The 15719-nt window shown below is 47.4% G+C and overlaps 1 protein-coding gene across 2 annotated transcripts in view; it reads left to right on the top strand.

Moving 5' to 3' along the window:
* Positions 1-15719, top strand: part of Mgat5b (alpha-1,6-mannosylglycoprotein 6-beta-N-acetylglucosaminyltransferase B) — a 103531-nt gene that overhangs the window by 69992 nt on the left and 17820 nt on the right. For both annotated transcript variants that reach the window (XM_057776700.1, XM_057776699.1), the window contains exons 9-10: positions 11723-11854; positions 13097-13230. In XM_057776700.1, coding sequence (XP_057632683.1) covers positions 11723-11854; positions 13097-13230 — 266 coding nt within the window. The remainder of the gene's footprint in view (positions 1-11722; positions 11855-13096; positions 13231-15719) is intronic.

Raw genomic sequence — 15719 nt, forward strand, 5'->3', positions numbered from 1 at the left:
TCCAGCATATTGCTTCCTACTCTGTCCCATCCTACTCTGATCTTTGGCAGAAAGTGAGGGAGCTGATTTTTTGCCCTGGACTATCTGCAACCAGCTGGGACTCCCAGACAGGATGACACCCCAGTGCTTCTGGGAGGCAGAATGCTGGGAACATATGGAGGAGGTGGTTGTTTTAATTATTGTAAAATGCACATCACATAAAATGTGCTGTCTTAACCATTTTACAGGGCACAGTCTGATGGCTTCAGATCTTGCAAAATTAAGACTGTCCCTAGTATACTGTAGGTCTGTTCCTCCTTTTCCCAGAAGCCAGCATTGTATGTGCATGTGCACTTGTGTGTGTGTGTGTGATTACCTGCATGCATGTGTGTACGCATGCTAGTCCACGTGCGTATGTTCAGTGTTTGCCTCTATCATCGTGACACTTTATTCTATAAAGATATTTATTTTTATTCTGCTTAGTTATAGGTATGTGTCTCTGTGTGGATGTGAACTTGGGTGCTTACAGAGGCCAGAGGCACGGGATGGCCTGGAGCTGGAGTTACAGGCTGCTGAGAGCTATCCACTATGGGTGCTGGGAGCCAAACTCAGGTTCTCTACAAAAGTAGGACATGCCCTTAACTGCTGAGCCATCTCTCTAGGCCCCACCACCACCTTACTTTTTGAGACAAGATCTCTTGATTTACCTAGAGCTCCTGAAATCCCTCTGCCTCCACTCTCAAGAGCTGGGGTTTCAGGCTTGGGTTGCCATGTCCAACTTTCCAAAAAAGATTTATTTATTTTTATCTTACATTTATGAGTGCTTTGCATGTATGTCTGAGCAGCACATGTGTGCCTGGTACCCATAGAAACCAGAAGAAAGCATCTGATCTCCTAGAGCTGGAGTTACAGACAGTTGTGAGCTACCTGGTGGATGCTGGGGACTGACCATCAGTCCTCTGAAAGAGCAACAAGGCTCTTAACCACTGAGTCATTTCCCCAGACCCCATGCGAAACTTTTTTCTAGGTTCTGGGGTTACATGTTCAGATCCTGTCGGAGCCCATGTGGGTCCAACATAGATTCCCTAACCCGGCTGAAACGGAGTCGCGAGGAATAAAACCGACACAGCTTACAAGGTCATCTTGGAAAAGGCCAGAATTACTCTTTATTCTCAGAACCTCTTATATCTACATTCAGTGGGGGAAAACACCTTAGGCTGTCTCCAAGGCAACCAGGTGCCTGGGCTTAGGTCATGTCCGCATCTAGCAGTCAGGTAGGCCATGAATTAGCATCTCTATAAGACATCCTCTTAGTTACAAAAGGAAGGAAGCATTGAACCTCTGAAACTCTTGAGTCATCAGCTTTAGCCAACATCTCTCCTCAGGTAATCCACATTCTAACAAAAGGAACTAGGAGCAGCACATCCTGACTTTTGTTAAGGAGGCGACAGCTTGTCTGCAGAGCTATGTGCCTAGCTCAGACCAGGCTAATGGCTACTGTGCCAAACCGAAATATGGGCCCACAATCCACTCTCTCTTATTAATTTTAATAACTCCTGTGCGTCTGCAACAGGACAGACACGCCGCGTCTGGTTTGGGCAAAGTCCTCTTCATTTACCCAAATTTTCCCGTCATTGGAACAGACATCAATTATGCAAGCTCCTGTCTTAGGCATCTGGGGAGAAGAAGCTTCAAACCCGTCATTGACTGCCGACCTCTGTAAAAAGAAGAGATTAGTGGAGAGAAATATACTTTTCAGGCCCTGTATATCAGCCATATCTCTTGTCAGGATGTATCATAATGCTTTATGAATAATTATGCTCCCAATAACTATATCCTCCTATCTTAAAGGAGAGTAGAATCACCTGAGTTGAAGATGTTTCTTCCGCTGGTACAGAACAACATTCAGAGTTTACTTTCTCAGCATACGTATCAACTCTCAACATTCATCGTCACAACCTCTTTCAGCCAACTGTCAATCGCAGCAATTCACAATCATGATCTTTCCACATCATCGGTCAATACCGATCTTTAAATTTCTAATACCGTAATTTCATATTTAGCCGGTCAAAACCAGCTCTCCCAATTTTCATAATTTCATATTTAGCCGGTCAAAACCAGCTCTCCCAATTTTCATAATTTCATATTTAGCCGGTCAATACCAGCTCTCCAAATTATTCAAAATTCCATATTTATTTAGCCGGTCAATACCAGCCCTCCAATTCTTCATAATTTTATTTTTAGCCGGTCAGTACCAGCTCTTTGATTTTCAGAACTTCACTTTTAGCCGGTCAGTACCAGCTCTCCAATTATTCATAATTTCACCTTTAGCCGATCAGTACCAGCTCTCCAATAATTTATAATTTCACCTTTAGCTGGTCAGTACCAGCTCTCCAATTATTTATAATCTCATAATTTTCTTTACCGTAAATTTATATTCTTCTCGGTCATTACCGATGTATTTAGCACCATTGGTCATTACCAGATTTTTCCCATCACCTTATATGCAGCTGTAAATATCAGGTCATTACCGTTAAGAGTATAATACCATTTGTTGTTATTAAATCTCATTTTCAGTCTCTGTGTGGCTGTTAAACCCTTAGTCTGCCCCCTTGTTAAGTGAAGAGGGATTTTAGTCATACTTTATTTTGCATCTTTCTTTCCCTGAGGGGAAAGCTTAGGTCTTAGTTCTCAGGTTTAATACTTTATTCAAAATGAGTTCTGTCCCATAAACCGAGAACACTCAAATGTTCAGTTTGTATCTTAGTTCTGAAGCAACAGGTTTCACACCACAGCCAGCAGCAGACGCCGCAGTCAGCTCCTCTCAGCAGGATCTCTTTGTCCGAAGTCTCTTTGCAGTCCTGCGAGTTGCGGGTTTGGATCAGGCTCCTCTCTGTGGGCTGGGTTACTGGATTCCTCCTGGAGCCGTTTTCTTTCTGTTCCTTCTGCGGCGCGGTTGTCAGCCACGTTGTCCTCAGTTCCGCAGTCCTTCTGCTGAGTGCATCGAATTAGCCGCTCTGGAAGCCATCTTGCTTGGTTTTCGTCCTGTGAGAAAACACAGACATGCCCTCGACCCCATATTAGGATGGGGTCGGGTCCCTTCCAAATCCCAGTACACAGATCTTTCCATTTGGCTTTAGCAAATGTGGATTTTGTACCACTATGCCACAATCTGTCCGCGGCTGATTGCTCATGGACATCTGTATTTAGGAAGTTTAGCGTAAACAATGCATGATTTAAGGCATTGTGTGGCGTCTGAGGATACAACTCCCCTGTCTTTATTTTTTGGAGTTGTGTTTTCAAGGAGCCATGTGCACGCTCCACAATTCCTTGTCCTTGAGGATTATATGGAATACCAGTCTTATGAGCGATATTCCATTGAGCACAAAAATCTTTGAAAAGCTTTGTTAACATATCCGGATCCATTGTCCGTCTTTATTACCTTTGGGGTTCCCATGCATGAAAAGCATTTTAAGCAATGAGTTATTACATGCTTGGCAGCTTCCCCAGTTTGTGCTGTGGCCATTATAAATCCTGAGTAAGTATCAATTGTCACATGCACATATCTCAATTTTCCAAACTCAGTAATGTGAGTTATATCCATTTGCCATATATGGTTAGGAAGCAGTCCTCGGGGATTTACCCCCAAATGAGGCACAGGTAGATATTGTGGGCATCTTTCACACTGTTTAACAATTTGCCGAGCAGCTTCTCTGGTCAACTTAAATTGTTTTCTTAAACTTAAGCTGTTTTGATGATGCAAAGCATGTGATTGCTGTGCAAGTTCAACCTGAGATATGGCAATAATTTTTGTAAGTTCGTCAGCTAGAGCATTACCTTCAGCTAACGGACCAGGAAGACTTGAATGTGCTCTGATATGTCCCACAAAACATGGTAACTTTCTACATTGTATGGCTTTCTGAATCTGCTGAAACAATATTTTAACTTGTTCATTGCTAGTTGCTATATATGACACTGTTTCCAGGATCCTTAATGCTTCATAAATATACCGGCTATCAGTATATAAATTGAAAGCCTTATCATCAAAATTCTTAAATACCATAGCTACAGCCCGCAGTTCAACTATTTGAGCTGAAGCTGGTTCTGTCTGTACCACATGTCCTTTGCCATTGACAACATAAGCAGCTTTTCCATTAGATGAGCCATCAGTGAAAATTAACAAAGCATCTTTTAAGGGATTCTTTGCTACTATTTTAGGAAAAATGAATGAATGTTGCTGTGTAAACTGTAGTAACTGGTCAGCTGGAAAAAGATTATTAATCTGACCTTGAAACTGAGCAAACGCAATTGCCCATGAGTCACTATTTTGAAATAACCATTCAATTTGCTGCTTAGTGTAAGGCACATTGATTATAGCTGGTTCTTTGCCAAAATATTTTCTAGATTCCATTCTGCTCTTCTGAGCTAAACATGCTACTGCTTCAAAATAAGGATTTAATACTTTTGCTGGTGATACAGGCAGATGCACCCATAAAAGTGGTCCGTTCTGCCATAAGACTGCTGTAGGAGTCAGCCTTGTAGGTAAAATACACGCTTGCCATGTCTGGCTATAATCAATATAGGACACCTGCTGTTCCTGTATAGCCTGCTCTATCTGTGAGAGAGTCTGTCTGGCGGCTTCTGAAAGCTGCCTGCTAGAATTAGGATCACTGTCTCCTTTAAGTATTTCACTTAAAGGCTCAAGGGCTCCTGTAGGAAACCTCAAATAAGGTCTTAGCCACTGTATATTTCCTAATAACCTTTGAAAGTCATTAAGAGTTTTTAAGTCATCCTTCCTGATTTCTATCTTTTGAGGCTTAATTTCTTTGGGGTATAATATATGACCTAGATATTGAAAAGGCGGGTGTCTCTGTACTTTCTCAGGAGCGATAACTAAACCTGCATGGCTTAGACACTGCTGTAACAATGCATATGTCTCTAGTAAAGTATCTTCATTGACTCTCTGAAATTAACTGAAGGAATACTAAAAGTAAATCTTTGACAATCTTGTGGCGCTAGCGGAATTGTATAAAAACAATCTTTCAAGTCTAAAATAATAGGCCACTGACTGGCGGTTATGATGGAAGTATCCGCGCCAGTATCCAGGAGGCCAGAAAATCTTTTTCCATTTATAAACAAAGTGAGTTCTGGTCTCTGAGGACCTATGGTCTGTATCCAAAATGCATCAGATGAACCAAATTCATCTTCTCCTCACTTCTTTTCAAGACCTCAACATAAAACCAACAATACTTAACCTCTTAGAAGAAAAATTTTTGAATTAACACTCGAATGCACTGGTACAACTCTAACACAGCCTCATTGGCATACACTTTGAGAGAAACAATAAGATCTCTTGAACTGAGAAGCTTCTATATAGCAAAGGACTTAATCAACATGACATAATAACCTATACAACTGGAAAATATCTTTACCAATCACTAATCCACTTCAAAAACATACAAGACTAAGGAAATTAGTCACCAAAAGAACAATTAATCCACTAAAAATATATGCAACAGACCTAAACTGAAAACTCTCCATAGATGAACTTAGAATGACTTGAAGACATTGAAAAAAAAAATGCTCAAATATAACATCCCTTACAATTGGAGAAATGCAAATCTAAACAACTCTGAGACCTCATCTTATCTCTGTAACATGACCAAGATCAAAAACACTGCTCACAACTTATACTTAAAGAGAAACTCCTCCATTGCTGTCGAATTCTCAGAAAATTAGGCAACAAACTACTTTAAAAGTCAGCTATACCTCCTCTGGGCCTATATACAAAGATGCTCAACCATACCACAAGGACACGTGCTCAACCATGTCCACAGTAGAATTACTTTATCATGCATAGAATCTGAAAACAACCCAAATGCGTCTCTTCTACATACATCATAAATGAGATAGCCACAAATACCATGAATATCTTTGAGTAACTCTAATCACACAAATTGAAAAATCTGTATAAGAACTTTAAACTTTTGAATAAACTTAAGCCATCAGAAAATGTAAAGAGCTCCTATTCTCTTGTAAAAACAGCGCCAACCTAGCAAAACTGACAATCTTACTGAAAGCAATCCATAGATTTAATGTAAATGCCCAAACTTATATCAAAATTCTTTAGACTCCGAAAGAAATCCTCAACTTTATGAGAAGACAAAAACTCAGAATAGCCTAAACAATCCCAAAATCCTGTACAATCAAGGAACTTCTGAATGCATCACAATCTGACTTCAAACTTTACTACAGAGCCACAGTACTGGAATCAATCCACCTTGCATACGAATTCACTTACATATAAACAACAGACTTTTGACAAAAAGGCAAAATTGTGAGATGGAAAAAAAGCATTTTAACCTACTTATCTCAGAGACTACCTTAATTTAAACCTGGCTTTTTTCTTTCAGTTGAAGCTGCGCTGCATGGCAGGGGGTAGGACACAGGCTCTTTTTGTCAGACTTTGTTTCTGAGCTCTGGAAGGCAGATTTTTAACTATCTTTTTTATTTTAACTTGTAAATCATAAAATTAGGAGAATTTCTGAATCCTCTCCTCTGTTCTATAGACTGTGTGAGGTCAAATTTGCTCTCTAAACTTATTCTTGCTACTGCTTGCCTTTTACCTGCAGGTGGGTTAGATTAACTGGCTGTGAGCATGTGGCTATTCAATCTCTGCAGTAACTTGGTGATTCTTGGGCCAAGTCATTTTTTTCTTATCTTTTCCTACTAATTTAGCAGGCAATAAAAGTTGCAATTCTGCATCTATCTTGCTTACAGATTTTCAATAACTCTGTCATTGTTCTGCTCCACTCTAAATTAAGTTGCCAACATATATACCCGAATACTTTTTCCTTATTTTATATCTAACTTATTTACAAATTTTTACTACCAATTTAAATTTTACCCCTTTTTTTTCTACATTTCTTTCTCTGTTCTACGTCTCTGTTTCTGAGCGCTCACTACTCACGCATCTACCGAATTTTTTTTTTCTCGCGGGTTCCTCATGTCTGGTCACCTCTTCCTTGCTTTTTGGGGTGCGCTGATCAGCCTCACGTTCTCCTCTGTCGTTAGTCCGCTTTCCCTCTGGGATCCAGTGATCAGCATTCACCGTCTCTCTCGTGTTGTCCCTTCTCCGGGGTCATAGAGTTCGGCGGTCAGCACCACGTTCCTTTTCGTACTTCTTGCTCTGGCATTCGTCTCGGGGTTCAGTAGCCAGCACCACGTTGTCTTTTTCTCGGGGTTCATTCGTCAGCACCACGTTATCTTTTTCTCGGGGTTCAGTCGTCAGCCCCACGTTACGGCGCCATTATGTCGGAGCCCATGTGGGTCCAACATAGATTCCCTAACCCGGCTGAAACGGAGTCGCGAGGAATAAAACCGACACAGCTTACAAGGTCATCTTGGAAAAGGCCAGAATTACTCTTTATTCTCAGAACCTCTTATATCTACATTCAGTGGGGGAAAACACCTTAGGCTGTCTCCAAGGCAACCAGGTGCCTGGGCTTAGGTCATGTCCGCATCTAGCAGTCAGGTAGGCCATGAATTAGCATCTCTATAAGACATCCTCTTAGTTACAAAAGGAAGGAAGCATTGAACCTCTGAAACTCTTGAGTCATCAGCTTTAGCCAACATCTCTCCTCAGGTAATCCACATTCTAACAAAAGGAACTAGGAGCAGCACATCCTGACTTTTGTTAAGGAGGCGACAGCTTGTCTGCAGAGCTATGTGCCTAGCTCAGACCAGGCTAATGGCTACTGTGCCAAACCGAAATATGGGCCCACAAGATCCCCATGTTTGCTCGCCAAGCACGGTAGCCACTGAGCCACATCTCAAGCTTGTACCTTGTTTTTTGAGAAAGCATCTCTCACTGGGACCTGGAGCTAGCTGGCTAGGCTGGGCTGTCTGGCTACAGAGCCTAAGACATCAGCCTCTCTCACCTCACCAACAGTGAGATTATGTATGTGCATCGCCGTATCCAGGTTTTTACATGGCGGCTGGGGAACAGACTCAGTTCCTCATGCTAGCTAGGCTTCTGGTACCCATCTCTGTAGCCCAGGATGCTGCTCTTCTGGGTGGATTGATTTGTGTTGAGCAAAGAGGTGGAGCAACCCAGGTGACCTATGAGTGTTCCATGTCCTTGGGCAACCACCCTATCTACTCCCTAGCCCTGTGTTAAATTGTGTGTGTGTGTGTGTGTGTGAGTAAGTCAGAGGACAACTTGCTCAAGTCAGCATTCTACCACAATCAAATTCAAGCCATCAGCCTTGGCACCAGGTGCTTTTACCTGCGGAGCCCTCTCACCGGCCCTTCTACATGTGTAGATTCCACCCAGGTGGTCGATCCAAGGGACATCTCTCCGGCCACCAGGTTCGGCAGTTCTAAAAACTTCCAGTGGAGCGACCCTTTCTTGGCAAGCTCCAACATCTTATTCTGTGACTCTGGGTCCGTGGAACAAGAGCTGGTGGTACTAGTGACGCTGAGGCATGAGGCGAGTCCCCTGGCTGGGACTGTGTGCAGCCTCCTGAGCCACCTCTGGCTGGAGACTGTCAGGCTGGCGTTTTCTCAGTTCAAGCGGCAGCTCCAGCCAACCACTTAGTGTAAAATCGCCCATAAAAGTGTACTTGAATTACAGGCCATAAACCTACAATCCTGTGAGTAGCTGACCTTTCTGCTCCCTGGAACCCAGGTGCCTTTGGGAGCCATGAAGCTCACTGCCTGCCTCCCCTCGGGGAATCAGCAGAAGGTCCAAAGCAGTCCTTCTTCAGGCAAGAAGGCTGCAGCTTCTCGTTCCCTCATCCCTGAAAAAGGCACACAGGGCCCAGCCTGCTCCTTCTCCCAGTCCCTCTGCAGCGCTTCTTCAGCTGTACGCAAAGCCCTGGTGTCCAAGGACTGAGGGGCTTCCCGTCACCTGCAGAAGCGTGGGCAAATCTTACTGAATACTATTTAGAATTGCCGTTGTCACAGTGCTCTTGTTTACATAGAGCAAGTACGAGGACCTGCGTTCGGATCCCAGCGCCCTTGTAAAAAGCAATACTCAGCATGCTACCAGAGATGTGTTTCCGTGGTGGCTGTAAATCCAGTCAAGGTGACAATCAAGACTAACCGACGAAGTCAGGTGTGGTGTCACGTGACTTTTAACCCAGCCCGGGGAAGGCGGAGGCAGGTGGATCTCCACGGATTCAAGTCTAGTCTGGCTTACGTAGAGAATTCCAGGCCGGCCAGGACTACATAGTGAGACCCTGTCTCAGATGAAACGAAATCAAGGAAATCCAGGGATAGGGTGGCACGAGTTGCCTGGATGCAACCAGAAAGATGCGAGAAGACCTGTCATTTTCTAGTTGTAGGTACCAGTGCCCAGACCCTCACGATTCATATTTTACCCAGATTCCTACTGGGAAGAGAAGAGCCACCTCCTTCCTCACATCTGCAAGGAGAGGACCAGAGCAAGGGTCCCTGGGTCCTTTGGTTTGTAGCTCTCAGTCAGGTGAGGTCAAGAGAAGGGCCAGTGCTGCCTCCCGCTCACCAGGTGCTCTGGGGAACTGCAGCTGTGAGGTTCCTTTGTGGGTGCTGGCTTTGCTACAGGAGTTTGGGAGTGAAGAGAAGGGCACAGCAGAGACGCCCCACACAGTAGAGATGGTGGTTCAGCATTGATAAACACCACCAAATATTTCATGGAGTCTCCGACTGGGAACTGCTTTAGAGTGCTATAGCTCATTAGCTCTCTGCCCATTCCGTGTCACTGATTGGCTCAGGAGATCCTTGCCTTAGAAGCCTGTGTTCTGTGATACCTGGGGATCATGGGAAAGTAGCCCCCACAGGAGAGGACGGGCAGAGGCTGTGTAGCCAGGTTAAAGGTTTTATATATAAGGAATGAGGTTGCTAGGGTCTTGCTTTCCTGCCTCCACGGCACAGTCTCTGGCATTAGGTAACACATGGTTGGGGAACAGCTCAGCAAGGCAAGTTGCTCTCCCCACCCTTTATGCTGTCATGCCCTGTAGGGACAGACCCAGCCCTGATGCCACCATATCCACCAGTACCCCCGACCCTGGAATCTTGTCTTTGCAGTCTTGCAGGCAGGTGCCATCTACATCACCGGAAAGGGGCCCCTGTGCATGGTTTGTCCAGAGGGTGGTGTGCACCAGCCCCTCCCCCAGCCTGGGCTGGGAATGTGCTGAGCGTGCACAGACAGCGCTGTGAATTCTGGGCTGGTACTTTTCCACCTGCGTTACTTCAGAGAGCCCGAGACACAACCAGGCAATGGATCAGTCATGGTCCCTTGTCTTTAATGAGTCTGTCCTTGTCAGACCCCATCACCTCCCTGGCCCAAGGTTGCTTATGGCTTGGGCTCCCAGGAGGCCTTGGGGCTTCTTCTAGCACCCTAGCATCCTGTTCCTGCAGGCAGTCAATTGCCTGGCAGAGGCAAAGGGTGGGGCACCCACCTTGTTAAGCAGCTGCTTTGCACCCCTAGGAGCTGAGATGGGAAGATGCTCTTAGCATCCTTGGCCTATTTAGATGTGGTCTACCTTGCTCTCAACACCCAATCAGCTCCCAGCAGCTGGACCTGATTGATGCCTGCTCTGTCTGCTCACATCCCCATCCCTCCCCAGGCCACTCACTTTCCTGGGACTCTCATTATCCAAGGACCAAAAGTCTCATGGGGCACAGGGCTTGGCACCTTGTAATATCCTACAAGATGCGTGTTAAGTGGGAGGGCCTGAGGGGGTGATGCATGTGCCAAACAGGAACAGCTCCAAGTGTGGTGCTATTTCAGCCCAGTATAAGGCGAAGGTGGAGGGGGCCATGGGCAGCAGTCTCTCACTGGCTCAATGCTGGCTCACTGAATGCTAGAGCAGGCCCACAGGGGAGAAGCCAGGGGGCTTCCCAGTCAGTTCCACAGGGGTTCAAGTGGGAGGTGATAGTTTTACAGAGAGAGAGCTGAGTGCTTAACCATGCTGAAGTCGGCAGTTGTGGTGGCTGTGCCAAGGCTTAGAGCCTTCTCCAGGGGGACCACTGGGCCGATGGTTGTTCTGGAAGAAGCCACGAGGTCATAGCCACGTCCTTCAGGCTTCAGTGAGATGAAATGACAGACACCCAGCTCCTGCCAGACAGCAGAGGGTCACCACTCCTTTCTGAGCCAGCCATAGCTTCTGGGTCATTGGAAGCAGCCCCGTCCCAGGCAAACACTGTTGTGTTTGTAAAGTGCCGTGCACAGGCAGGCCCCTGCTCCCCGGGGGACTCGGTGCTACGGCTGGCTGGAGCAGGGAGAGTCCCTGAGGCCTACAGGAGCTGTGTCAGCCATGACAGTTGGAATCATTGGCACTGAGTGAGCACGGAAGGGACCCTGAGGACTCTGGCTCACGTTCATGGCACCCTGGAACAATAAAGCTGTTCTCTGAGCAAACTCAGCCCCTGGATTTACAGAAACCCCCTTCCTCCTGGCAGGTGAATGAGGCCAGGCCCACTGCTTGGCAAAGTAGCCTGGGGGTATTTCCATGTGTGAGTGTGTGTATATGTGTGTGTGTGTGTCCCGCTCCTAGGTAGAGGCCCATGTGTACTGAAAAGTTCATACCGCTGTATGGGGTCACCTGTCTGATGCATCTCTGAGTGTGTACTCTTGCCTTCCCTGTCCTTAGGCCATCTCCCTTCGACTCCCATTCTGGGCTGTAGGAACAGGGTGGGCGCAGGGCTGGCGAGAAGGTGGGTTTCTCGGGGTTCAGGCTCTAATGGGCTCTTCTCTCAGTAACTTAGGGGTGCCGCCAGGCCGGGGGAACTGCCCACTCACCGTGCCTCTGCCTTTTGACCTCATCTACACGGACTATCATGGACTTCAGCAGATGAAACAGCACATGGGCCTGTCCTTCAAGAAGTACCGGTGAGAGGCCAGGGACCCTTGGGACCACAGCCCTTCACCATGCCTTCCCTCCTGCCAGGGCGGAGCACTACATGATCCCCCCTCCTGTCTCACTGTCTCAGCCTTCGCCTTCCCATTCCAACCAGATCACTGACAGCCCTCTAGAGTCATCCATCCCTCTGCGGGATGGGACTGGAGCCTGGTAGGATGGGAGGTGACCTGGATGGAGGGCCCGAGGCATCCCGGGGGGTGACGGTGAGGAGGGTGGGAAAGAGAGCCCCTGATGTGGGAGAGTCGGCCAATGCCCTTTCCTCGGTGGCCCCAGGAGCTAAGGTAAGATGCCGCAGCCAGCAGAAGTGGGTTCATTTAGCACCGAGAGCCCCACTGTTCATTCCCGTGTTCTAATGCCATCAATACCCGGTGTGATTTTTATTAGAGGAAGGTGACGGCCAGCGATATTGCTTTTATTATTAATGTGGGCTGTCTGTGCATTGCCATCCTGCCCGCCCCGCCAGCTCTCCCCAGGAATCAGGAATCCTGCCGACCTCAGCAGTCTGCAAGATTCTGGGTCACCCGGAAGAACGCTGATCGCTGGCAGCTTTGTGTGGGGGTGTCTAAATGTCAGCGCCTTTCTTGAGTAGCCACTCGGGGTAGGATGGGCGGGTGGGGTTTCTGGAGCCTCAGAGGTGACCTGGCCTTAGCTTAGTTGATCCTATAGGAGTTCTGGGCTTTAGACTAGAAGAAGCTTTGGGGCTGGGGGATAACAGTGGAGAAGGGAAGCCAGGGTCAGAACCTCTTTTGAAACCTAGGAGGGGCCACCCTTGCTGAGGAAGCTTGGGGCAGTCTCCCAAGCCCAGGTCCCCAGGACCCAGCTCATGGGTACTGTTCTTCCCAATAAAGCATAACTTACAAATGACCATAGGCAATGAGGGGATGCCCCACCCCCTTCAGATACCACCTCAATTCCTAGCCTTCCTCCAGTGGAGGTGATGGTTTGGCTTCTGGGTACCAACCAGGGGCCAGGCATTAAGAAGAGTGACCAAGCGACCCTGAGGCAGCTGGACTGCTATTCCTGTCAGGGAAACTGGCACGGACAGGGTGAAGCTCTTGCTGTGGTCACATGGTGAGGCAGCCCCTACGTGAAGCCCCTGCCGAGTACTGTACTTCTGTGACCTAGCCATAACATTGCTACAGAAACACCCCTAGTTCAGGGACATGCAGAAAGGTATAATCCCAATCCTTGTTCCTTCTGGGGGAGGACAGGTGCAGAATTCGAGTCATCGACACTTTTGGGACAGAGCCAGCATACAACCACGAGGAGTATGCCACACTACACGGCTACCGGACCAACTGGGGTTACTGGAACCTTAACCCCAAGCAGTTCATGACCATGTTCCGTGAGTGATACCGGGAGAGAAGGGGTCTCCCCAAGTGTACAGGGTGGGTCTCCCCATATGTGCAGGGGCTGGTCTTCCCCCACCCCATGTGTGCAGGGGTGGGTGCCCCTTCCTCCTGGGCCAGTGGGATGGACTCAGCAAGCACCTGCCATCCCCGTGGGTAAAGAGAAGCAGGAATCAGAGACTGCATGAGTTGTGCCCAGGGCTGGTGGCTGACCCAAGGTTGGGAGTTCTAAGAAGCACATAGCTCAGAGCAGGGGACCCAGTGGCCTTCCAGAAGCTTCCCAAACCAACCAGAGAAGCTGGAAGGAACGGTAGTGAAGCAGGTGGATGAACTGGAAGGCTGTGAAGAACAGGGAAACTCCTTCAGGCTCCGGAAGGGTGAGCCTGGAGGGAGGGAGTGAAGGCAGCTAAGGAAGGTCAGCCTTAGGAGCCCAGGGAGCCTGGAGGGAGGGAGTGCAGGCGGCTAAGGAAGGTCAGCCTTAGAAGCCGGCATCAGCCATTTGCTTTCTTTGTTTGGTTGGCTGATTTTTGGTTTTTCGAGACAGGGTTACTCTGTGTAGTCTTGGCTGTCCTGGTGTTCGCTCTGTAGACCAGGCTGGCCTCAAACTCAGAGATCTGCTCTGCCTGCCTCTGCCTCCCGAGTGCTGGGATTAAAGGTGTGTGCCCGTCACTGCCCGGCTGAGTGCTGACCATTTTTTTTTTTTTTTTTTTTTTTTTTTTTTTTTTTTTTTTTTTTTTTTAAATATTTATTTATTTATTATGTATACAATATTCTGTCTGTGTGTATACCTGCTGGCCAGAAGAGGGCACCAGACCCCATTACAGATGGTTGTGAGCCACCATGTGGTTGCTGGGAACCGAACTCAGGACCTTTGGTAGAGCAGGCAATGCTCTTAACCTCTGAGCCATCTCTCCAGCCCCAGTGCTGACCATTTTTATCTTGTCGTTCCCCCCCCCAACGTCCCCCCCGACCTCCGCCTCCAGTGCTGAGGATCACACATGGGGCCTTGTGCATGTTAGGCCAGCTGCACCACCAAGTCTCCCCCGCTTTTAAAACTTTGAGATACGATCTCAGTATGGTCTCAATATGTACTCCTGTCTGCCTTTGAACTTGTGCCTCAGCCTCCCAAGTGCTGGGATTTTATTCCTGTGTGGTTTTTGATTAAGAGTATATCTGGTGTCACTTAAAATATCTTTTATTTATTAATTTATGCACACGGGGGCAGTGGAGCCATGGCAAGAGTGTGGAGGTCAGAGGACAACCTGCAGGAATCTGTCGATCTGGTATCGAACTCAGGTTGTCAGGCTTGGCAACAGGCTCCTCCTCCATCCCCGAGCCATCTTTCTGGCCCTCAGCTGTCGCTCTTAATTGTAACCCTCCGCTACCATGAGCAGAGTGGCATCGTAAGCATCTAATTTGTGACACTTCAGAGGCTCTGGGCCAGGAAGCCAGATAAGCCGCCTCGTTAGGAAGGTGTCTAAATCAAGAGCAGAGTGGGTTCCGTGCAGTTCCCAGGGACGTGAAGAGGATGCGATCTTTATTCAAAGCGGCAAACTCGTGGCATTTCTGTCAGCAGCTTAGGTTCAGGCTGCACTGGGCAGACGTGAGAGACCATGGGCAGTGAGTAATGACTGCATTAGCTCCCAGAAGGGTGGCACAATTCCTGCAGCCCCTGCAGTCTGTAGGTGAGGAAACTGAGACCCAGAGAGGTATTGCGACCTACCTGGGGACACACCGCTCTGTGGCGACTCCTCTTTGCTGGGAGTCCATTTGGAAGTTCTGTGGGTCCCAGAGGAGAGTGAGATTCCGGTATAACGCAGAATGAGGTCCGGAGGGAAAGGATATGAAGTGGTGGGCAGGGGCCCCTGAGTAGGGAAAGATGTGGGATTTGAGAGTCAGGTGGTGATCCACTCAGAAGTTATAAAGGTGATGCAGGAGTCTAGGGGATCGGGCAAGTGCCGCTGTGTTCTGCAGGCACAGTGTGCTGACCGACCGCAGACAGACAAAGGGGCAGAGGTCAGTCTGGGGGCAGAGGTCAGTCTGGGGGCAGAAGACGGCTAAGAGGCTTCTGCAAGAACCTAACAAGGGGCCAGCGAGACAAGTAAAGGCACTGGCCACCAAGTGAGATGACCTGAGTTCAATCCCTGGGACCCACACTGTGGAAGGAGAGAACAGACTCCCACAAACTGTCCTCTGACTTCCACACAGGCACCATAACACACAAGTGCACACACATGTGCATACACAGTTAATCAATTAATAATGCTATAAAATGTTTTAAAAGAACCTGCATGAGAAAATGAAGACTTGTCCCAGGGTAAAGCTCTTTGAATTTGGAGTTCTAGACTTGCAAACTCCTATTCATCCTTCTGAACCCCAAGTCAAATGTTTCTTCTTTTTCCCATTGCTTATACTAATCCTTTCGGCTTCTGTTCCAAACATTGTATGCGTCCTCACCTTATAATTATTCTGTTCTTCTTAGAAT

The sequence above is a fragment of the Chionomys nivalis genome, chromosome 7 (genome assembly GCF_950005125.1).
Source record: "Chionomys nivalis chromosome 7, mChiNiv1.1, whole genome shotgun sequence".
Lineage (NCBI taxonomy): Eukaryota > Metazoa > Chordata > Mammalia > Rodentia > Cricetidae > Chionomys > Chionomys nivalis.